Source organism: Amphiprion ocellaris, chromosome 4, assembly GCF_022539595.1.
Source record: "Amphiprion ocellaris isolate individual 3 ecotype Okinawa chromosome 4, ASM2253959v1, whole genome shotgun sequence".
In the NCBI taxonomy this organism is placed as follows: Eukaryota; Metazoa; Chordata; class Actinopteri; family Pomacentridae; genus Amphiprion; species Amphiprion ocellaris.
In genome coordinates, this window is record NC_072769.1 from 20,078,142 (window position 1) to 20,101,485 (window position 23,344).

Consider the following 23,344-nt stretch of genomic DNA (forward strand, 5'->3'; position numbering starts at 1 on the left):
ACCAACTGGGAGGTCAGACGAGCTCCAACAGGCAACGCGAACCAAACTGGAGAAATGTACTTTTGAAGAGATGCATTGTTCATCTAGACGACAGAGTGCACTTGAAGCAAATTAGTCACAAAGAGATTTAAAGCTATTGAGCTGTTAGAATGTAAACTGCATTACAGCAAGATCACAGAAAGCTGAAAGTTGACTTTTCATCAATGTAAACCACTTTCTAGACCAAAATACATGAAAATCCATGCGGCCTTTTAAAATTAGCTGGAATTCTTTGAGAATATGTTATGCATTAAAAACTCTTTTGGTGTACCAAATGCCATGTGATGTGCAACAAATGCAAAGATTACAGAAAGAAAAAGTAAACATATTGTCCTTTTTTTTCTAAAAATGATTTATTGGAGAAGGAAGATTACAAATCTGATCCCTTGCTAACCCTCAACCATCTGATTATACAGGCCGACTCTTAAAAATGAATTACCACATGGAAAATATCAGCAACCCTCGAGAGGGGAAAAAAAATAGAAATGATGAAAAAATAAGAAAATACCAAGATGTTGAAGCATCAAAACTACATGCACAACACAGTTAAAAAGATAAATGTGGCAATGTCAGGACAGAATAAATAGACTAAACAAAAAAAAATGGTAACAAGTGTGAAATGAAGTTTAGGAAGGTTAGGGTTGTACATCTCATAAAAACAGCTTTAATTGAATTTTAATTCCCTGACAAGTGGGACAAAAAGCAGGTGCAGTTCCTAATCAGAGCAAGACATCGTGTGAATTGACTTTCTGAAGACCAAGGCACTCAACTTTTACTTCAAATTTGGAGCATTTGCCTCAGCCACTTGCACACATACAGTACAAAGCTACTCGTTTGAGTTTCAGAAGTGCATTTAGTGGACTGAGCAGGTGCAGTAGCCTTTTCTCTTCTTAAACCCAACATTCACTCCAGAATATTAAAGTACTGGTCAACAGTACTCTTCATACAGGTCATTATGAGACTTCTTGATCTTTAGCTTTTTCTTTTATGCAACACTTTTGTAACCAGTCATCACAATATACAGTCATAAAGTTAGTGAGAAAGACAAACACCTACTTTGAAAAAAACTTTGTTCAGTACTGACTTGTCCTACTACATTTCACAGTCAGAGTAAGTTTAGTTAAATAAAGCAACATACAGCTAAAACAAATGTGACGAGACTAAAAACTGAGACCAGTTTCATGACTGACAGTTTAGCATAAAAGTGACAGAGACAGAGGCCCGAGCGTGGTTTTTTGATAGAAGTGAGTGGTCCCCACATTCATCTCTTTAAACATCAGTAGAAACTCTGTGTTCCCATGTTTTATTCACCCGAGACTCAACCTTTAGGCCTTTTCCAGAGACTTATAGTATTCTTTCAAGACAGCCCAGGCCTTCGGTGCCATGAATCCGTCTGGAGGGTTCTCTCCCTCGCGGGCCATCTTACGCATGCGTGTGCCCGAGATGAAATCAAAATCTTGATGGCTGCAATTAAAAGAAAAAGGGTTTTTAAGTAACAGACGCATTTCAATCAATGGAAAGATACTTATCAACGGCACCGTGAGCCAACAGCGCCAGCAGCTGTTTGAGAATGAGTTGGATCGGGCCAGTTCTCATTTCTGCAAACCAAAATGAAGCTTATGACACATCCCGCCCTGTGAAATGAGGCACAGTGATTGTTTGCGCATGGGAATATATTCCTCACATGCTGACCATTTCTCACAACTAGAAAATTCCTCTAAAATGGCTCTGCGGGAGGAGAGATAATGTCACAACACAGCAACAACTAGCACGCTGGAGGAGCAGCGGTTGGAAAGTGAGGCCAGTACAGTCGACTGTCAACATTTAGATTTATGTTTAAGGTACTTTCAGGGTTATTACTACACACTGCTGTCTGCCACAAAATTGACCAAACTCAACCTCGGCCTGGAATGAGAGTTTTTCCGTCCCTTAGAAGAAATAGATTTTGGAATAAACACTGATATATCATCATAGTTTTATGTAAATTTGTGATCAAACAGCCTATTTACGCATCTAGTAGCAACCAACAAGCTTTAGAATTTTATTTGGAATCATATTCATGCCCAGGGCTGCACAGTGTCTCTGTGGTTAGCACTGTCACCTTGCAGCTAGAAGATCCCGGTTCACATCCCGGCCTTTCTGGGATCTTTCTGCATGGAGTTTGCATGTTCTCCCTGTGCATGAGTGGGTTTTCTCCGGGTTCTCCTGCTTCTTTCCACAGTCCAAAAACATGCTGAGGTTAATTGGTGATTCTAAATTGTCCGTAGGTGTGAATGTGAGTGTGATTGTTTGTCTCTGTATGTAGTCTGGTGACCTGTCCAGGGTGTCTCTTGCCTTCGCCTTAAGTCAGCTGGGATGCCCCCCATGACCCTAATGAGGATTAAGCACTGTATAGATGATAGATGGATAGATGTTCTTGCCCGCCTGCTCCACTATATTCACCAGCTAGGCAAAAATTTATTCTGTCCACCAGGTGCTGCTGAGAAGACGGTTCCAGTTGCCTGCTGAGGCCAGAAAACAACCATATGAGAGCAGTGAGAGTGAACAAAAACAGCTGGAACTCTATAAAGCTCCATGAGGTTAAGGTAAACTGCAGATTTTTTAACACTGCCATACCGTTATAATAAAAGTATTGATTGTAGCCGTTTTAAATCAAAATGTTCAATATTACAAGTAAATACACACACTACCGAGTTAAAGTTTGGGGTCACTTAAAAGTTCAAAAGTTTGGGGTCACTTAGAAATGTCCTTGTTTTTGAAAGAAAAGCATTTTTTTTCAATGAAGAAAACATTAAACGAATCAGAAATACAGTCGAGACATTGATAATGTGGTAAATGACTTTTCTAGCTGGAAACAGCTGATTTTAAATGGAATATCGACATAGGGGTACAGAGGAACATTTCCATCAACCATCACTCCTGTGTTCTAATGCTACATTGTGTTAGCTAATCGGCTTGGTGATGATTAGAAAATTCTTGTGCAATTATGTTTGCACATGATTAAAAGTGTGAGTTTTCATGGAAAACATGAAATTGCCTGGGTGACGCTAAACTTGTGAACAGTAGCGTATACATCGATATTTTTAAAAATATTTTTAATGACCACAAGCCAAGATCGGTTTTTTTTTCTTTTTTTTTGTTTATTTGTTTTTGATTTAAGCCATTTTAACCAATCGGATTGATATTGGTGATCCAACCAAAAACAAATGTCTAACAATGATCAGTTTCCAAGCACATGTGGTGTCCTGTACATCTATTAGAGGAGGATGGAAGCCAGTATAAAGAAAAATGGGTCTATGGGTAGGGTGTGGCAGAAAATGCTTTGGGTCCATTATGTGACAACACGCCCTAAAGAAGATAAGTGTGGTATTCTTATTATGTATTTGACGTGTCTGTGGAAACAACAGGAATTCAGACTTTTAGGAGGCAATTTCAAAACAGATTTAAATGAACAAACAAAAAAAACCAAACAAGCATTAACACTGCTTTATTAACTGCTACTCCTCTAGTTCAGACAGGTTAAAAAAACTAAATTATTGGGTATTTTGGTGCTACATAATTCTGACATCTCCTCCCTCCTCTTTTTATGACATATCGACTTCTCACTGCGCTTTGAGTTCACCTGTAAAGATCTGAACATCTTTATGTGAAGCAAGCAACCAAACACAGTTTTCATCTTAGAGCAGCACTGAACAGAGCCCTGGCACAAGTTCCTCACATCTTCACTCTACTCATCTATAAATTACTGCGAGGGATAATCAAGACAGTTTTAAACATCTTGTTAACAGACATTTACACTTATCTGCACTGAGCTCACAGTCAGAGAGGGCCAAAGCCATGCTATTGAAGCAGTAAATGTTGCAATTGTTATCACATGATAGAGCACATCTTGTAGCTCTGAAACATTAAGAGTCTGAGGAGAAGACTTTGCAGATCCCTTGGCGTTAGGTAAAGGAGCTCCAGGCAAATTCTTCTGAAAACATTTTTATACAGTGTCAAATTAGAAACAGCTTGCTGCTGTGAGCCTTTACGCCTTAGAGAAAGACTGAGTGGGATTGTGATTAGGCTGAGCATCCATGATCATCCTGAAATCTGGAGAGGCGAGCGTGTTTGAGGAAATGAAATTTCATAAATCTAACCAAATGGCCACTACAGACTCTGGAATGCCAGTAGTCTTGAATTTACTCGCTTCCATTAGCCTGAAAATGACAGACAAAATTATATTACATAGTAAACAAGAAAAGCACTCAGAGAGCACAGTACTCCAAGGCTGCTCAGTCGTTGTATCATTCCCGATGGATGAAATCTTGAAAAACTTTGTGGCAGAAATCACGGCACCATAGAATGTGGCCATTTAATATAGATGTACCCACAAACAAAATGACCTTGCACTGAGCACAGGCGTGTTATTAATGTGCACGTTATGTACGGCTACCGAATCGCGTGACCTAAATATGTAGCGGGCAGTGGGAATTCATGGGACTCAGAAACACCCCCACAATTCAATCAATTGCTCCTTGTATCATTTTCGACGGATCAGTCCTGATAAGTCCACAGCGGTGGATTTGTAGTAGGATAGCAATCATGTGATCATCAGCAGGCAGCTGATGTCGTGCTCGCTTGTTGTCATAGTTACAGTGACAGTGCCACTACCTCACAATGATGCAGAAATCTTTAACAAATCCATGGATCCAGACTATTAGCCACATCACTGCCAGAATCTAATCACTTGGTCCTTGTGTCATTTCTGACCTTGACTGAAAATTTCATCCAAATCTGTTAGTCTGTTTTTGAGTAATGTTGCAAACAGACAAACATATGTTGATGGTCACATAAGTAAAAATAAAGTATAGTGTATTTTGCCAGAGGGAGTGAAACGTGTCAATTTTTCTTGATAAAGAGATGATTTTTAAAAATGACTATGAAGCATATAATATGCTTACATACACATTTGTCTTCCACTCTGTTCATGACATGTAAAATGTGACATTTTTACATATTTATGTATTTTTGGCTTTTATATTTCATTTTTCTGAATGTTTTGTGTTTTACAACAACGCTGCTTGTGTCTAGGTGAAATGAAATCTTTAAATCCTTGAATTTCAGACTGATAACAAATCATTTAATTTCACTGTTACCTCTCTAGTTTAATAAATAGTCTACACTGACAATTTGTTGTATTGTTAAACAACATACACCTATTTCAGAGCTAAGCCCTCATATTAAGACACATGGTGCATAAAGTTTTAATCCAACTGTGAGTCTTTCCCTTAGAAACTGATGAGGTGTTTCAAAAAGAGCACTCAGCTGGTTGTAGCACTTCAAAGCCAAGGAAAGCTAAAAAAGATGTTGGTAGTATATTAAAACATACTATTTCTAGCAGCACTGTTACTTGTTTTCACAGAGGAACTAGATGTCCCTGATCAACTGTTCACTTTAGACTCATAAATATGCATCATGGAAAACAAAGCAAATCTTTTGATTAGTCTGGCTACATTTAATTTCAACATTTCTGGCTGAGCACAGCTACAGTTGCGTAACCAGATGGAGGAGGCTGTATCAAACCTGCAGGAAAGGCAAAGAATCTGCATGATTTCTGTTGGACGTCATGTGCAGTGTCCATATACAGAGTTTAATTAATGGCAGGTCTCTGTAATTTTGAGCAACATCAAAGCTCATATTAATCCACTAAACCATTTAACTGTATAAGATAGAAAAACAATCGCTGTTAGTCTTGGCTTCACTGCAGATAGAAAAGAAGAAAGACAGAAAATGGATGAAAGGGATATTTTTGTAAACAAGACGAGCCTAATGAGTAATTAATTTAGAGAATATAATTACTGTTTAGGCTGCTCGGTCTAATTGGGCTAAATGTGAGGTATTACAAGGGACTAAGTCTACAAATAAGCTTTTTAATTTAGTGTGAGTAAGTACGGCCTGTAAACCACCCATGAGCATCATAAAGAACCTGTAAGACCATGAGAAACAAACTGGAACAATGACATTATAACATGAAGCAGGACTTACTTTTTAGGGTCATAAAAGTCCATTGCTCTTTTAGCCTTGTTGTAAGCTGCAACCTTAAAGGGCACAATTTCGAGCGTGATGAGGCCTGGAGCCATGGTGAGGACCTTGGCTCCATGAGTGGGCTCATACAGGTCCTTTCCTGTGTCAGGATGCGGCATGCCTGCAGGGTCACGACCCACAATATAGAAATTGGCACCAGCCACCATTCGTGCTCTGCAATGCCACTGAACCTGTGGACGAGAAGTGAAAAGATAAACTTTAGCTATGGAGGAAACAGGATTTATGAACAGAGATAACACAGGCAGCTTTTACAATTTAATTGATGAGAACGTCAAAATGGTATAGCTTAGCATGTGGCTATGCTAACATTTACTAATTAGCAATAACTAAAACATGAAGCTGATTGTGATAGTTTGCTGAAACCCAATTTTGGAATGAATAAAAAATTATGACAAACATGTGGAGATCGCCTGGCTACTAGAACTGGACCTGAGTGGACAACATCCCACAACCATTTACCAATTAATTAGGATAATACAGAGGATATAAGCCTGCGATTGGTCATTGGCACTGACTGCCTTAATACCAGCACTGCACTGTAACTTTTCAAGTGATTTTATTTTATCTCTGTTTTTATCTGAGTTTTAATTTCTTTGTTTGTATCATCATAAAATTTCATGTTGATTTTATTGCTTAAATTAAGTTGTATTTCTATGATTTTAATGTCTACCTTTTAAATCATGTTTGTTATTTATTTTCTTTGCCATTGGAAAGCACTTCGAATTGCCTTGTGCATGAAATGTGCAATATAAATGAACTTGCAAACTTGCCTTAGGGACTTGCAGTCACTAGAAGCATGCGGTTCTTTTTCTGTTTCTCATTATCAACAATTGTTAAATCTACCCATTAATCCTTGACAATTACTAACAATACCGCCATTGGGTTTGTGCCTGTGTAGTTTGTATATTTCAGGATCTGGGATTTCTAGATTAGACATACAAAACAAGTGGTTTCAGCTCCAAGCAGGCTTTCAGTGTGTTGCGAGAGAACGTGAATTCTTCAGAAATATTTGCAGTATAAGTTGTTTATAATGGGTTAACAAAGGCAGAAATAGTACACTAAGGCTGAGATTGTTCCTGGCCTCTCAAAACCTCTCATTCAGAAATACAAACCAAGTAAATTTACTGCCTGTCATCCACTAGCCTGCAATCTGCTCTCAATAATTTCCACCATAGCTTCCCCATTATCATAAGTGAATGATTAAAAGATTCCCAGCTACACAGCTACGCTCAGTCACACGGAGATGTTTGTGCATGGCATGGAAACACTGAACAGAGGGTCCCAAGACAATTGTAAATCCCCTTTCCTGCCGTTTTTCACTCTTAAAAAAAAGTGCAAAGTATGTGACAGTTCTCTTCCCTCTGTGTCTGTTGTCATTATTCAGTGCTGCAGCCATTTTGTTCTCCTTTGTTGAAAGAAACTTCAAACATGCGACTGCCACTATGACACTTTTTGCTAATCTTACCTCAGTTGGCCCCGCATACATCATGGGTGAAGGAAAAATAGCAACAATGGTCGAGTCTGGATTTAGGACGCCCTCTTCCAGCACGGCGGCGTGCTGCTTCATCCTCCAAGGCAGCGGCACGTCATCGTCTTTGGTCCAGCCTCCCAGTGGGTGGAGCAGCAGAACGGGCCGGCGGTAACCTCGCTCGATGAGACGCTTGTGGGTGTCCTGCATCAGAAGAGCGTGGCCGTTGTGGACTGGGTTACGGAGCTGGAAGGCAAATACGGCATCTAAATAGAGAGAAGTTTGTTAAACTACAATCAAACACATCTGTATACATCTGTACAAGACAAACAGCAGGCCACAATGTACCCTTAGATAATCAAGCTGCAGACTGCCTGACCTCTGGAACCACATACAGTGTGTGTCATCGGTGAAGGACTGAATCACACCATAATCCTCCAACTCCTCTATTGCTGTACCAAAATCTAAACAAAGACTACAAGCACTAAAGAAGTGAGAGGAAAACCCAAAGTTGTCCGCTTCTTTTAAAGAAAAAAATGCTAGCAGTTGGTAATTATTGTGACATTATCGTCTTTCTCCCTGGTCCAAGATGTCATCCCCATTTTACTTTAGTTCTAACTGAAAATAAACCATGGCCAGCAGAACTTACTGAACCATACCTGCATTCATTTCTTTAAACTTCTGTTTCAGCTCAGTGGGTGTCAGTCGGTACTGGTCGAGTCCATCGTTCCAATAGATCCTGTCCAGAACCTGCAGGTCTCCACCAACCAGCCAGTCTCCACTTTCCATCACCATCTAAAAACAGAGCCATAACGATCGTGACAGAGAACACAACTCAAACATAATCCAGACTTAAGGCACTATGGTCCTTATAAACCTGCCTGCACTGGAGGCCGGCTGTGTGAATTCTAATAAAACCCCTGAGTTATTACACAGTTGCAACAGGGACACAGCAGCATAAATCAAAGTCTTGATGTGTCGTTAAACCGCCAACAAAACTCTGGCTTGTCTATCCTTCTGCATTTGGTCACAACTGCTACCTTAATTTGAATAACAGTGCAGAGACAAAATCAGATTGTATTCCATGGTAAAACCTGGTGATGAGCTCATAACCACACTGGAGAGAAATTTTCCCCTCCTGAGATTCATCCAACAATGTCACAAAAGTGCTCAGGATGCAGGCAAAGGCTGCTATTGTTTCAGGGAATATCTTTTGCTTGCATCCTGTGGCACTTACGAGACCGTAGCTAGAGTTACTGAAATCCCTGGCCTGTGCCTTGTTAACGCGATACAAAGAGACAAATGTCTAGAAGCTAGACAGCAAAAGAAGCCCAGCTTCAGCACTGAGACTTAAAGAACTCGAAAAAGGACCAGAAATAGAATCAAAAAGATAATTTCGGAGTTGATTAAAAAATGAAAAAAACAAAAACCCATCCATATCACTGCTGTTGTTGGAATGTTAGTACTCAGCCAAGGAATGCGGCGGTGTTATGTGACGATCTGCTTTGGTTTGTCTGTCTTTCTGTGTGTCTGTTGGCAACATTACTCAAAAACAGACTGGTTTGGATGAAATTTTCAGGGAAGGTCAGAAATGACACAAGGACCAAGTGATTAGATTTTGGCAGTGATGCAGCTTATAGTCTGGATCCACAGATTTGTTAAAGATTTCTTTATCATTGCGAGATAGCGGCACAGCGTCACTGTAACCATGACAACAAATGAACACTATGTCAGCTGCCTGCTGACGATCACATGATTGCGATCCTACTACAAATCGACCATTACGGACTGATCCGTTGGAAATGATACAAGGAACAATAGATCAAATTGTGGGGGTGTTTCTGAGTCCCATCAATTTCTGCCGCACGCTACATATTTAGGTCACACAATTCAGTATCCGTACATAATGTACACATGCATAACACACGCCTGTGCTCAGTGCAAGGTCATTTTATTTGTGGGTACATCTATATTAAATGGCCACATTCTATATTGCGGTGATTTCTGACCATCAATAAGTAACAAATAAATGCTGCATTCCTAAAAAAAATAAATAAAAATTCTGCATCTCTGACACTGCCATACGGGGGAATGAACAGCCTTGGCGGAGTACTGCGCTCTCCGAGTGCTTTTCTAGTTTCTCATGTGGACACTATTTGACATCTACACTTTACAAATTGATTGATTTCAGTTTGATCTGGCAAACTATAAATAAAAATCTAAGTGTTGTCAGCAGCAGAGGTGTCTACGTGATGTGAAAAATAGCCACTTGGCTCTGCTCATTGTAAGAAATTTTCAGTTTTATGTTGTGATTTGTTTTCCACACTCCAGTTCATCCAGCCTGTCCACTGCTGGCCTGATAAGAGTCATGAAAGACGGCTAACAGTCTTATTCTTTGGAGAGATCAGCATAGACAAGTCAATTTATTTCTCCAACAGAAATAAATGGAAAGTATAATGTCTACATGGATAAGCCAAAGGAGGAGACTTCCTCATACACATCCACATCCACTGTTTAACCATTTTAAGTGCCCCACGACTTCATATGTGAAAAGGGGGCCTAGCCAAATAAACAGCGACTACACCATAGCTTCCGGTGGAAGGGGCTCCTGTCTGACTGACAGATAGGTAAACAGGAAAAAGTGGATTAACTACATGTTATGTTGAGTCAGTCATTTCTGACTGAAAAGTAACAGGATCAAAATGTTGTAGCTATCAGTGCAGAGGTGTGCTGACAGACTGGCTCCAGTGCAGGGAGTTACACACTTCTGTATATACACACACACTTTAATGAGTGAGACCTTAATCAGAGCAGGCTGAACACACGTTAGGTTAGAGAGGATAAAGAATGACAGTCATGGAAATACAAAGCACACAGCATGTGTTTAAAGCCAGCATTGAGACATAATGTGTTGACAGTGAAGAGTCATGGTACCAATTTATGAACCTTGCAGCCTTTCTGATGCATCTTAAAGCACGTAGTCAAGCCAGATTTCATCATAAACAAGGTGAGACAGAAAAAAGAGATATCCACTAAAATTAAAAATGACTGCCAACTGCACCGAAACATTGAGACAGCTGTTGTCTGGTGCTCAAGTTGGCCAGAAATTTTAGCAGCAGAGGGCTTTAAAACGAGTCAGTGAGGTTTAGAGTAAGTCTGACCCCAGGGAGTGAAATCATCACACAGGGCACTATTAGTTTTGTCTTCAACCTTTGGTCAGAGTATAAAAATGGCTTACTAACTACACTAATCCTGAAAACAACAATATAAAATTAGACAAGCAGTTTTTCTAATCAACCTCACATTACTAGTTCACACAGATGGAAATAAAAAGGCAATTAGACAACTATTTTTGTCACTAAGACCAGACAGTCCCTTTATTTTACAAATACAAGCCAATGTCACTTTCTGCAATGTGTGCAGGATCAATTTTTGGGGCATTATTTCACCACAGTGTCTACCTGAGCCCTGCAGAAGTCGATAGGACACAGATGGAAATAATTCCTGGATATATTTGGAGAAGGGTTGGGTGAGCAGAAAGGTGGAAGCTGGCAGTCGCACAGTCCAATCTCAAACACATTTCAGTGGAGGCCGAGCAAGAGGCTCTGCATCCAAATATAACACCTGCAAAACGAGGGAGGACCAGAAAGATCAAGTGATTACACTGGGCGTCCTGACAGACTGTGAGAAAAGCTCCACTCCTCCACCTATTCAGTCTTTCCATAAGCAATGTAAAAAGGCCAGCTGGGATCTGTGTTCTATCAGTGCCGAATCCAGGGAGGCAGCTTGCTTTCACATGCACAGTGTTTATCACATAGCACTCCGAGACAGACAGTCTGGAGCTCTGCAGATGCTGCTCAGTATTTATTTGCCAAAAGTTAGGCTTCGATAACATTTCTGACGTATCAGCCTATATTCTAAATTCAGTTTTAAGGCTTGGGCTGAATGCAATGAATAACTAATTGAAAGTGATTTTTACTTGAAAAATTAAAGGTTGATTTTTGCAATTTTTCTCAGGAAACGTGTCACACTTGTGTTAAATGTTTTGTGTTATGTCGGTGTGGAACCAGCTGCAGTTTAAGGACCTGTCGTGACTCGAGATAGTTAGCTGACTACCTAGTTGTCAATCCAGAAAAAGCATTTAAAATAGGGATAAACTGTTTATGACTGATGCTCTGTGTTTGTTCACAGGATACTACTTGTAGGTGCGAGATACAGCGCAGTGGAAGCCTTGAAAGTCATGTAAACGGTGTGTGAATTATAATTTTTTTCGGTCTGTCCCTGCTGGGTTGCTAATGCTAGCTATCTGGCCGCTTGCAGATGTCCAGTTGATGTCGTGTCAACACAAACAGTGAATTAGTGAGGAGTCTACCAGTTTTGTCCTGCATTTGCTCAGCGTGGTGATCACAGTGATGTCTGTGCTTAGTTGAAACATCTGGTGCTGATAGTCCATGTGTAGCTGTATAGGATAGCATTTATTTTCTAAAACATGAAAAAAAGCAAAATGATAACACCTTTACAAGTAGTGTAGGTGTAATCTTTTATCATTTGCCCTGGTTTTGTAAACAGAAAATGTGTTTACAATTAAGCCTATCATGTGCACTTAACACAATTTTACATTCAAGGAGGCATCAGTGTTGCTCTCTCAAATTCTGAGAACTGCTTAAAATCAATAAATCAAACCAATTAATTCTGGCTGCTATTGTATAAGGCAATATCTTTTACTTGTCTCTTGCGCTAGAGTTACTGAAAACTCTGGCCTGTGCCACGTTAATGTGATACAAAGTGACAATATTAGACAGACCAGGCAATAAAGAAACACAGCTACAGCACTGACACTGAAAAGTTGAAGTTGAGAAAAAACAAAAACCCCTTCGTGTCATTAGTTTTGTTGACATGTAATTTATCATGTGAATACCCTTTGATATCCATACTTTACAAAGCGACTGATTTCAGTTTGATCTGGCAAACTACGTAAAACTGTGAGTGCTGTCAGCAGAAGAGGTGTCTGCGTGACGTGATCAACAGCCACTTGGCTCCGTTGTAAGATGCTTTCAGAACCATGTTGTGATTTGTTTTCCACACTTAAAATTAAACCAACCTGTCCACTGCTGGCATGGTAGGAGTCATGTAAGATGCTCAACAGTCGTATTCTTTGGAGAGATCAACAGCGTAGAAAAGTCACAACTGATTTTCTAAACACAAGTGAATGAAAAAATATAATAAACAAGAAAAGCACTCAGAGAGCGCAGTACTCCACCAAGGCTGTTCATTCCCCCATATGGCATTGTCAGAAATGCAGTATTTTTTTTATTAGTTACTGATGGTAAGAAATCACAACAACATAGAATGTGGCTATTTAATATAGATGTACCAGCAAACAAAATAACCTTGCGCTGAGCACAGGTCTGCGTTATGCATGTGTACGTTATGTACAGATACCAGATCACGTGACCTAAATATATCAAGTGCCATTAATTCCCGCCACCCCCACAATTTAATCAGTTGTTCCTTGCATCTTTTCCGACAGATAAGTCCAGATAAGTTCGCAGCGGTGGATTTGTTGTAGGATCACAATCATGTGATCAGCAGGCAGCTGACGTAGTGTTCACTTGTTATAGTTACGGTGACGCTGTGCCGCTATCTGGCAATGATACAGAAATCTTTAACAAGTCCGTGGATCCTGACTATAAGCTGCATCACTGCCAAAATCTAATCACTTGGTCCTTGTGTCATTTCTGACCTTCCCTGACAATTTCAAGTCCGTTTTTGAGTAATGTTGCTAACAGACAAACGGACAGACAAACGTACGCCAATCGTCACCTAACACTGCCGTGTTCCTTGGCAGAGTAATAAAGAGGCCCATATATGTGCTGTGTTGGACCATTTTAAGAAAAAGGGGCCCTCACTAAATAAACAGCCACTACACCATAGCTTCTGGTGAAGGAATCTGATCAGTTCTCAACCGGAGATTATTGCCAATATCCTGCCTTACTCCAGAAAAATAAACTGTGACCCTGAAGGCATCTGTCATCTGAGACACTTACCTTGATGTAGGGGTGGTCCTTGCAGGTGGTGCCCCATTGTCGAGCGCATCGCTCCTCTTTTCGGTGTTCATAAAACTCAGGGTTACGAAGGATGGCCACTCGTCTGCCCTCGTACACCAGGGCCATGGCTGTCACACCGTCCAAACGCTCCTTATCTGCAGTCGACACTGGCAGTACCACAGGCACCGAGAGGTTGATTACACCACCTATGGAATGAAAAGGCACATTTATGCATACAGATGATACTACAAATGTGCAAATAATAACCATTTTAGCATTTATCTTTTAACCTAAAATTCAGAAACACTGAATTATATCACTTACCACTTATAATTTTCAAAAGCCCATGGTGACATAAAAACCATTCAATTCAAACTACACTAAAAGATACTTCTGGCATTTTCAACCCTTACCACTGATTCTCAGTTGGGGAAATGTTGCAATAACTGAACAAAGGCTGCAAGAAAATGACTGCAAGCTAACACGCACTCATGTTAGCATCTACATCTCTCAATTTAAAATCAGCTTTACCATTACTGTGGTAGAAAGAGAATGTTTTTTGTCTTTAAATGTTAAATTTCAGAAATATCCAGGGTGTGTTTTGGTGAGAAACATTAAATATACTGTGAATTCGCACTTATTGCTGCTGTAGATTTCAAGGGAAAAAGGGAAAAAAATATAATTCAGCCCATGAATCTGGATTCTATAATCAACAATGACAAACTGTCAACAAATTTTTAAAGGCCTGCAAATTCAATAAAAACTAGAAAAGTACTCAGAGAGAGCAGTACTCCACCAATGCTGTTCATTCTCCCTTACAGCATTGTCTGAAATGCAGCATTTGTTTATTAGTTGATGATGATCAGAAATCATGGCAGCATAGAAGGTGGCCATTTATATAGATGTACCCATAAACAAAATGACATTGCACTGAGAACAGGCATGTCTTATGCATGTGTACGTTATGTACGGATACCGAATCGCGTGACCTAAATATGTAGCGGGAATTAATGGGACTCGGAAACACCTCCACAAATTGTTCCTTGTATCATTTCTGACGGATAAGTCCTGATTAGTCCACAGCGGTGGATTTATAGTATGATTGCAATCATGTGATCGTCAGCAGGCAGCTGATGTAGTGTTCACTTGTTGTCATAGTTACAGTGACGCAGTGCCGCTATCTCACAATGATACAGAAATCTTTAACAAATCTATGGATCCAGACTATAAGCCGCATCACTGCCAAAATCTAATCATTTGGTCCCTGTGTCATATCTGACCTTCCCTGAAATTTTCATCCAAATCCATTATTCCGTTTTTGAGTAATGTGGCTAACAGACAGACAAACCAACACCAATCGTCACATAACTATAAACACAAAGTAAACAGCGAAACATATCATCTATCGTCAGGTATTCAGACCTTTTGCTGTAGTCCAGGTTGTAGTCAGATGCCTCCTGTTTGATTTAATCATCCCTGAGAGTCGTCCAGAACTTGAGTGCACTTGACCTCTGGTAGATTTAATTGATTGGACATACAGTACTTAACAAAGAAGACTCAAAGCTATAACTGCTGCCCACAAATGTATTGAATTACGGGTCTGTACACTTTGTAAATTGACATTTTTCAGTCTGATTTTAAATAAATACACTGAAAAAAAAACATTAAATTCTTTATCACTTTGCCAAAAAAAAGTCAATTTTACCTATTTAAAAGAAAAAAACTATATTGTTCATTTAAAAATAAGACATAAGGCAGGTAAAAGTGTTCAAAGATTAGCAATGCGCAACACGACAGCCTAACCATTCTTGTAAAGTATCGTGTTGTACGCCTCCAGGCTAAATGTGTTATATACGGCTAAACCACAGACTAGTGTGTCTTCAAGCCTGCAATTTAAGAAGAAGAAAAACCCTCCGCCGCTACAGTGGAGCTTGACCCTTTCTCTCTTTTCCCGATTTGATAAGTGTGGTGACAGCACTCTTTTGGCTCATTAATTTTGCCATCCGGGTTGATGAAAACGTTGAGGCCGGCACGCTTTTCACCTCACATCACATGGAATACCATGTGGACAGGAGGGGATGCTGACTGCCCCCGCCTCCTGCTGGACCCTTCTCTGGTCCCCTCTGTCACAGTGCAGAGCTTACAGCTGCTTCCAATAAAACGCACATGCAGGACTGCCAAATGTCTGAACGAGGGAGACACAATCTTGAATTTGTATTTCTGTTTATTTTTCCAGACTTCTTGATTAGCTGCAGTTTCATGCTGCTCGACCAGTTTCAGCATTAGTGTGTGTGCAATCAATCCTTACGCTGTCAAATCCCAGGAAGGAAGTGAAAATGGACAAATAGTGGTGTGTGGTGTCAATCAATACAAAAGCTTCTTCCTCTCCATCCCTCTCCCTTGGGACGAACAGGAAAGTGAATCATGACTTTTCACATCTATATTTATATATGTCTGCCTCTAATTTTTCTCTAAGCTGTGAGATGTAGATGGTTTTATCCTTCAGTTGTTTCATATACACCTGTCAGAATGTTAAAAATGAAATGCCGCCTATGTTAACTCCCACTATACATTGTGTATTTTTCATTTCCGTGTGTGTGTATCTAACAAAGTATTTGGCACTACAATACAGAGCTGACGTTTGAATAGTGACAGTAAAAGTGATGTTTTTTTCTTGGAATTTCAAACAATACTTGAGAAATTGCTGTAATTACACAAACAGAATCTAGGCCCAATATGATTCATTTTTAAAAGTCTGCCAAAAAAATGGAGACACTCATGAGTGCTGGGTGGAAATGGAATCAACGCTTCATTACTTCCAGCTTCACTCTTGATTTTATCAGCAGGATTCTGTCACCTCGGTTAACACTTACACTACCGGTCAAAAGTTTGGGGTCACTTAGAAATGTCCTTGTTTTTGAAAGAAAAGCAGTTTTTTTTCAATGAAGCTAACATTAAAGTAATCATAAATCCAGTCTAGACATTGTTAATGTGCTAACTGACTATTCTAGCTGGAAACGGCTGATTTTTAATGGAATATCTACATAGAGGTACAGAGGAACATTTCCATCAACCATCACTCCTGTGTTCTAATGCTACATTGTGTTAGCTAATGGTGTTGAAAGGCTAATTGATGATTAGAAAACCCTTGTGCAATTATGTTAACGCATGAATGAAAGTGTGAGTTTTCACGGAAAACATGAAATTGCCTGGGTGACGCCAAACTTTTGAACGGTAGTGTACTTAGGTCTCTCAGTACATCCAACACTGCACAATATTCATTGCCCACTGCAGTGACACATAAAGGCACTTTTGTATTTGCTCATCTAATTTAATGCTGCGTTTAATCAAAGTGCTACATTCGTATTAGAAAACAGAAAAAACGGAAACCAAAGAGTGCAGCTGACAGAGGGTTCAACCTTTACAAATAACACAAAACTTGAAAATGTTACAATGACAGACACTATTGAATTATCCCTAAGAAGAGGTTGATGAACAGACTCAATTTCTAGAAAGCCTGCAGGATCGTTTAGCCATAGTACCACCAGAAAGTGATGCACAAAACACATTAACTTCATCCGATTGCTGGGAAATATGCACTAATGTCCCAACAGAAACCCATCTACCATTTTTGGTAATCCATTTTGTGAGCACTCGACTCCACCTAGTGCCTTTTCTTTTGCAATGAAATGTTATAAGCTCTTTTTTATTTTATTTTAGTGTATGGAAACAATGATTTTAAATTCCTCTTACCATCCAGTAGACAGTCAAAATGAAGACACTGCAGAAACTCCCTCTCTCTCATAAAGCCATTCAGAGGAGTTGCCCAGCCTTCAGCCAGCACCTGCACCCACTGCATGTCCACCTGAGGAGATATGTTTATAGAAACAGCCACTTATGGCAGTTTGACAAACTTATCATGCATACAGTTCAAATTAATAGGATACTGGCAAATGTGTCTGTGGATAGATTAATGACTATTCTGTAAACAGTACAAACAAAGAGCTATTTAGCTTCATTTTATTTTTGATTTATCTAAATTAGACAATCATAATCACCTTCCCAATCTGCACAGCAGGAAGAGTCTCTGCATCCGCCTTGGCTAGATCCAGTTTATTCTCCTGAACGTACAGCTCTTTCACTTCGTATGAGGCATCAACAGGAACTATATCCTGCAAAGTTAAACATCAAAATGTTAAACGAACAATTAGAAAGACATCATTACACAATATCCAGCATAAACAAGATGTTGGTAAAGGTTTACATTTCACTAAAGGACTGCACTGGCATCATTAGCCATACAAATATGATGCTTTCCTGCCCTCTAGTGGCAACAGATAAGTGAATTTCAACACCTAATGATGGCGTTACTGGGGATACAGATGATTAATGCAGGATATTTCTTGCCCTCACCCTCTCCTGAAGTAGATCAACGAGCTGTTGTATGCACTCGTTCACACTGCAGGAGTCAGTCTTCAGCACCAGCTCTGGAGCCTCCGGCTTCTCATACTCTGAGTCAATACCAGTGAAACCTGATTGAAAAAAAAAGAGAATTTATTGCAGTGTAAGCTATATTTTTTAATCAATATGTTCAACTCTCAAGGAACATTTTCAGCAAACAGTATTTTTTTGTGTGTATTTCTATTATTTCATGGATTTGAAATGGACACTATGAAATGTACAGTAGGTCTAACTATCTATCTATCCATCCATCAGTATAAGGTACAAGTACACGGTGTGTTTAGCAGTGTTGCAGATAGAAATGGACCACTGATCAGGGAAACAAGCCAAATATCAACTGCCAAATTATTGTGTAATTGAATACATCATTCGGATATCAACAGATAAAGAGAATCTGGACAAACACGAACAAAAATATGGATTTCAACAGTATGTTTTCTCTCCTTTACATTATTGACTAGCTGAGTGTATGGTCAAGAAACAGAGTGTGTGTCAGTGTAGCTGTGCTGACAGCAGACAGGTGCTGGTGTGTTAGCAGTATGTCTGTGTAGTTTCTCATTCATCCAGGTCATGGTTATCCAAAGTTGTTTAAATCAATCCAACTGGACTTAAGAAAGTTCCTTGAAGACGTTTCACCTCTCATCCAAGAGGCTTCTTCAGTTCTGGTGGTGGTTGATGTTGCCTCAGCTTATAACCTCTGTGAGGTGTGGTCAGCGCTATTCATATTCCGGCGACCACTGCCAAGGCCCGTCGGGCTCCTCAACGAGCAGTAGTAAGGGAACCAGGGATCTTCTAGCTACAAGGCGAAGTGCTAACCACCAAGTCAATGTGCAGCCCCCTTCAAACATCTGTTTTCTTTTAATCTGATGGCAACAGAATGTGTCAGCTTCATGTCTGAACGAGCACTCAGGTCATTTTTCTTTAGAAGTTGCAAACTTACTTAGTCATTCTGACTAACATTTCTGTATCACTTGCAACAATGCAGAGCTCTGAACTGCACAATATTAGACAAGCCTGCACAAACTTTATACTTGACATTTTTCCACTACCAGTTGGATCAGGAGGAGTCTACATATACATTAATACTGGGCATAAAACTTTTCTAGAGATACTACAGAATGTTTGGTCTAGGGTACTATGATAAACTTAAGGTAAGGGTTATATATATTACACACTGTCAAATATCTTGTGTATCTTATCTCTCATATCTTCTTATAACTATTGGTCATATGCAGGGAATGTTTATAATGTCTGCAGTGTGAAGAGGGAAATAAAATGCAGCATTTTTTTTTTAAATTTATTATGCAAAGTCTAATCTCCAACACAAGTAGGTAATTAGGGATGGAAACTGCCTGAGAAAATGACACAAACAAGGGAACTCTAACTGCAGGAATTAAAGATTCAATCAGTTAATTAATTAAAGAGAAACTCTTGAATCCCAGTGTCTATGCTACTTATTCAGAGCAGTTAGAGGTACTTTGTATTTAAAATATTCTAATTTTCAAGTATTTTATTTCTCTTTATTTATATATGAGACCTACTTGAATCAGTAAAATGGCACACCATATTCTTAAAATATCTATTTTTTTCCCAATTAAGAGTTTTGTTATTCAGTATTTTTTCTGAACTAAACATACGCTACCGTTCAAAAGTTTGGGGTCATCCAGGCAATTTCACATTTTCCATGAAAACTCACACTTTTATTCATGTGCTAACATAATTGCACAAGGGTTTTCTAATCATCAATGAACCTTTCAACACCATTAGTTAACATAATGTAGCATTAGAACACAGGAGTGATGGTTGCTGGAAATGTTCCTCTGTACTCCTATGGAGACATTCAACTAAAAATCAGCCGTTTCCAGTTAGAAGTCGAGACTGTATTTCTGATTAATTTAATGTTGTCTTCATTGAGAAAACTGCTTTTCTTTCAAAAAAATAAGGACATTTCTAAGTGACCTCAAACTGCACGGCACATAGAACTAAATCATACTGCACCTCTTATCTCCCCTGCTCGGGCTCTCTTGTACAGCCCCTTCACGTCCCTCTGTTCACATACGTCAAGAGGGGCATCAACGAACACCTCAAAGAAAGGTAAACCTGCAGCCTCGTGGATCTTCCTGGCATTGAGACGATCCTGACAGACAATAACCATATACACACTGAGATACAAACATTACTGAAATCAAACAGTTAGTGAAAGGTGGCACAATCAAGGCTCAACAATTCAGGTTATTGTCTGCTGCAAGAGGACAATACAGTGTACAGGAACCTGGATTGCATTTCAGCAAACACAGCTCAGAATTGGCCGCTAATAATGGACAGTAAATGAGGAACTACAAATAAACTGCAAATCATGCATCTAAGTTCTTCATTGTGATAAAAGGAAATGGTTGTTGCGCATCAAATGGTAAACTCCACAACTCCAAGCAGGAGTATTCTCTTTTTTTTCTTATTTACTTTCATTATCAAATCAATTTTAACTTTATTTAAATGTGATTCAATGATGAAAACAAAAGCAGAATGTGAGCCAAATTTGCCACATATATTGCTGTAATCATCTCTTTCTCTCATTCGACTGCTCATACTGTCTTTGGAGAGTCACTCACCCTACTGTAAGGAGAGATGAAACTGGCAATGCAGACCAGCCCTGCATCAGCAAAAAGCCGGGCCACCTCAGCAATGCGCCTAATGTTCTCTTCACGGTCCTCTGGGCTGAAACCAAGGTTTTTGTTCAAACCCTGACGGATGTTGTCCCCATCCAGGGTGTAGCAGGGAATACCGTGACACACAAGGTACTCCTCCAGAGCCATGCTGACTGTGGTCTTCCCTGCACCCGACAAACCTTTACAAGGAGGAAAAGCGCAGGATTATGAAAAAAATCACAACATTAATTAACGCCACCCTGGAATGTGTTTTAGTAACACGTCGTAAACTACCAGTCAGCCAAACGGTGCATCCTCTGAATCCTCCTCTGGTGCCCACAACCTGCCCTCGCTTGTTCCGGCTTACGTGATGAGCTTGATAGGTTACGTTAGTTGCACGTTGCATTCCCTGAAACAATGCAGATTTAGTGTAAAATCAGTCCACTTGCAGCCTAACAATAAAGATGTATAGAAAACATATCATGCCTTGCAAACTTTAAATTAATTACACAATAAATTGTCTTAAAAGTGGCCTTAATATATGACTTCTCACAGCCAGGCTGTTGTTAGAACACATATGTAGAGCTGCAAGGAATGATCATTTACATTCTCCATTAAAGTAGTAATTACTATCTTAGTTAACGATTTTACCATAGCACAGAGTGACATTTGCAAAGTCTTTGTTTGGTCAAATCAACAATGCAAATCCAAAGATGGGTTTTGAATCCTAACATTTAAAAATGAAGACATTTAAAACAGTCAACTTTTTTTTCTGCATTGGTGTATTTGTCTATGGTTATAGCTCGTGTTGCTTGTTGGAATCAGGAAAACCATTAATTGTTAAAGATACTGCAGAAAACAGTTAGCCACTGAAGCTTATAACATGAAATCAAAGAGCATTTGTGCTTGCAGAAGCAGATTATCCATGAAAAGCACCGAAAAATTTGTTTAACCAGAGACTTCCTACTCTATGGTAGACCAGCAATAGTGACTTCTCCTTAAATGTCCTTCACACAGAGGATCACAATCACAGTGCAGCAACAGAATGTCACTAATAACACAAGGGGGTATGGCTTTGGAATAGGCTTATATAGTGTGTCTGTTCTTGTTAATCTTTTATGCGCTCTTGATCAGTATAGACACACCTTAGAGACCCTCAAAACCTGTCACAATTTGTGTCCTGCTGTCATCTATGTTAGAAAATATAAAGTGAACTTGCTGTGAGTGAGTTTGTCTGAGATTATAGTCTGTTGGATTCTGGAAGAACAGGTTAAAGGTACTGCAGTGCAGAGTCAGCCGCTGAGTGTATAAAGCACAAATCAAACTATGCGACTGTGCATGCAGGAGTAGATTACCTGCCCCTTTAAACGCCCTTGACTTGCATCACAACTTGCAATGTAATAAACCTCAACAGAATCCCACTACTAACATGAGTAGCATGGCGTTTTAATTATATAAGCACGCCTTATGAACCCTTAAAAGTCTGTCACAACTTGTGTTCTGTTGTCATCCAACCGTTGCATAACAGAGAGTGAATCTGTCGTGTGTCTGTGTGAGATTATTGTATGATGTGCAAGACACTAGTGCAGAGTTAGCCACTGAGCATCTTAACCAACAATCAATTGCAGAAATAGGTTACCAATTGAAAGCACAGGAGGGTTTTTCAAAACATATTTTACTCACAAGGATGCTGGACCCTTAATGTGTAATGTTATCACAGCTGTGCTAATAGTTGAAGCAGTTCCATTTGCTAAAAAAAAACATTCATTTGCTCATTTTTTAGCAACAACATAGAGCTAGCTTCGGTGTGTAGCAGTCTAGCTAACGGTAAGTGTGTTAATTAAACTAGCAGCCCGGCCGGCTAGCCTGTTAGCTCTTTAACAGCCGGTGTGTGGAGGTGGACAGGACACGATGAAACGTTGGGCTGAATGAACACAACTTGGCCAGAAAAAATAGAAAACTCACCCAGCTCTCGGCGGCGTTGCTCAGCTTCTGTTTCTTGTGCGAGTTGCCATGAGTCTCCATGGCCGGCAGCAGTCAACGGCTGGTTCGACCTCGTTAAAAACACACCGGACGACTAAAAAACGTCTCTTCGTTTCCTAACACAGGTATGGTTAGGGTTTTTTATATATATGATATATTTAGGCACAGGTAGGTTCAGTGACTGGAGGAGCCCCGAGCCGAGGAGACCTGGCACCACAACCGGGAAGAGGGGCCACGTCACCGGCGGAGAGCTGACGCATTTCCTCGGTATGTGCGGGTTCCGGAGGGGAAAATATGATCTGGGGTCAGTTTAGCTTCATCATCGGTCTCCTGGAACAGTGAGTGACTCAGTGACTCAACTGATCTGCAACCAGTCCTTGTAAAAGACTCGTATTGCAAAGAAACATCTCAAGATGTAATGTAAAATTAATTTAATCAGTTATGTTAAAGATAGTACTTGTACTTTTATTGATTTGACTGAAAATAGTTAAATAATTGAACCTCATAAAAAAAATGTAATTATATTTTAATTAATCTCTACGGATCGTAAAATTGTTTTGAAATATAATAATAATAATAATTTGTCCCTCCGTAATAGGTGCTCACACAAACTG

At 39.6% G+C, this 23,344-nt stretch overlaps 1 protein-coding gene across 1 annotated transcript; it reads right to left on the reverse strand.

Moving 5' to 3' along the window:
* Positions 1-367: 367 nt before the first annotated feature.
* On the reverse strand, positions 368-22,969 carry papss1 (3'-phosphoadenosine 5'-phosphosulfate synthase 1). Its single transcript, XM_023274010.3, has 12 exons — positions 22,713-22,969; positions 21,042-21,156; positions 20,712-20,947; positions 20,101-20,239; positions 18,055-18,173; positions 17,700-17,813; positions 17,395-17,506; positions 13,642-13,847; positions 8,254-8,389; positions 7,592-7,860; positions 6,067-6,296; positions 368-1,503 (listed from the first exon to the last, which is right to left on the reverse strand). Exons 1-12 carry the CDS (start codon positions 22,770-22,772, stop codon positions 1,365-1,367), a joined length of 1,875 nt encoding a protein of 624 aa, XP_023129778.2. The 5' UTR covers positions 22,773-22,969; the 3' UTR covers positions 368-1,364.
* Between the last annotated feature and the right edge of the window lie 375 nt (positions 22,970-23,344).

What these genes read in the sequence shown, in the direction of transcription:
- papss1 (XM_023274010.3), bottom strand. Translation starts at nt 22,772, where the DNA reads ATGGAGACTCATGGCAACTCGCACAAGAAACAGAAGCTGAGCAACGCC. An exon ending in ATGCACCGTTTGGCTGACTG is followed by an intron (nt 20,948 to 21,041) that starts GTAGTTTACGAC and finishes CTCCTTGTAAAG; the next exon opens with GTTTGTCGGGTGCAGGGAAG. An exon ending in AGGACCACCCCTACATCAAG is followed by an intron (nt 8,390 to 13,641) that starts GTAAGTGTCTCA and finishes CTCTGTTTTTAG; the next exon opens with ATGGTGATGGAAAGTGGAGA.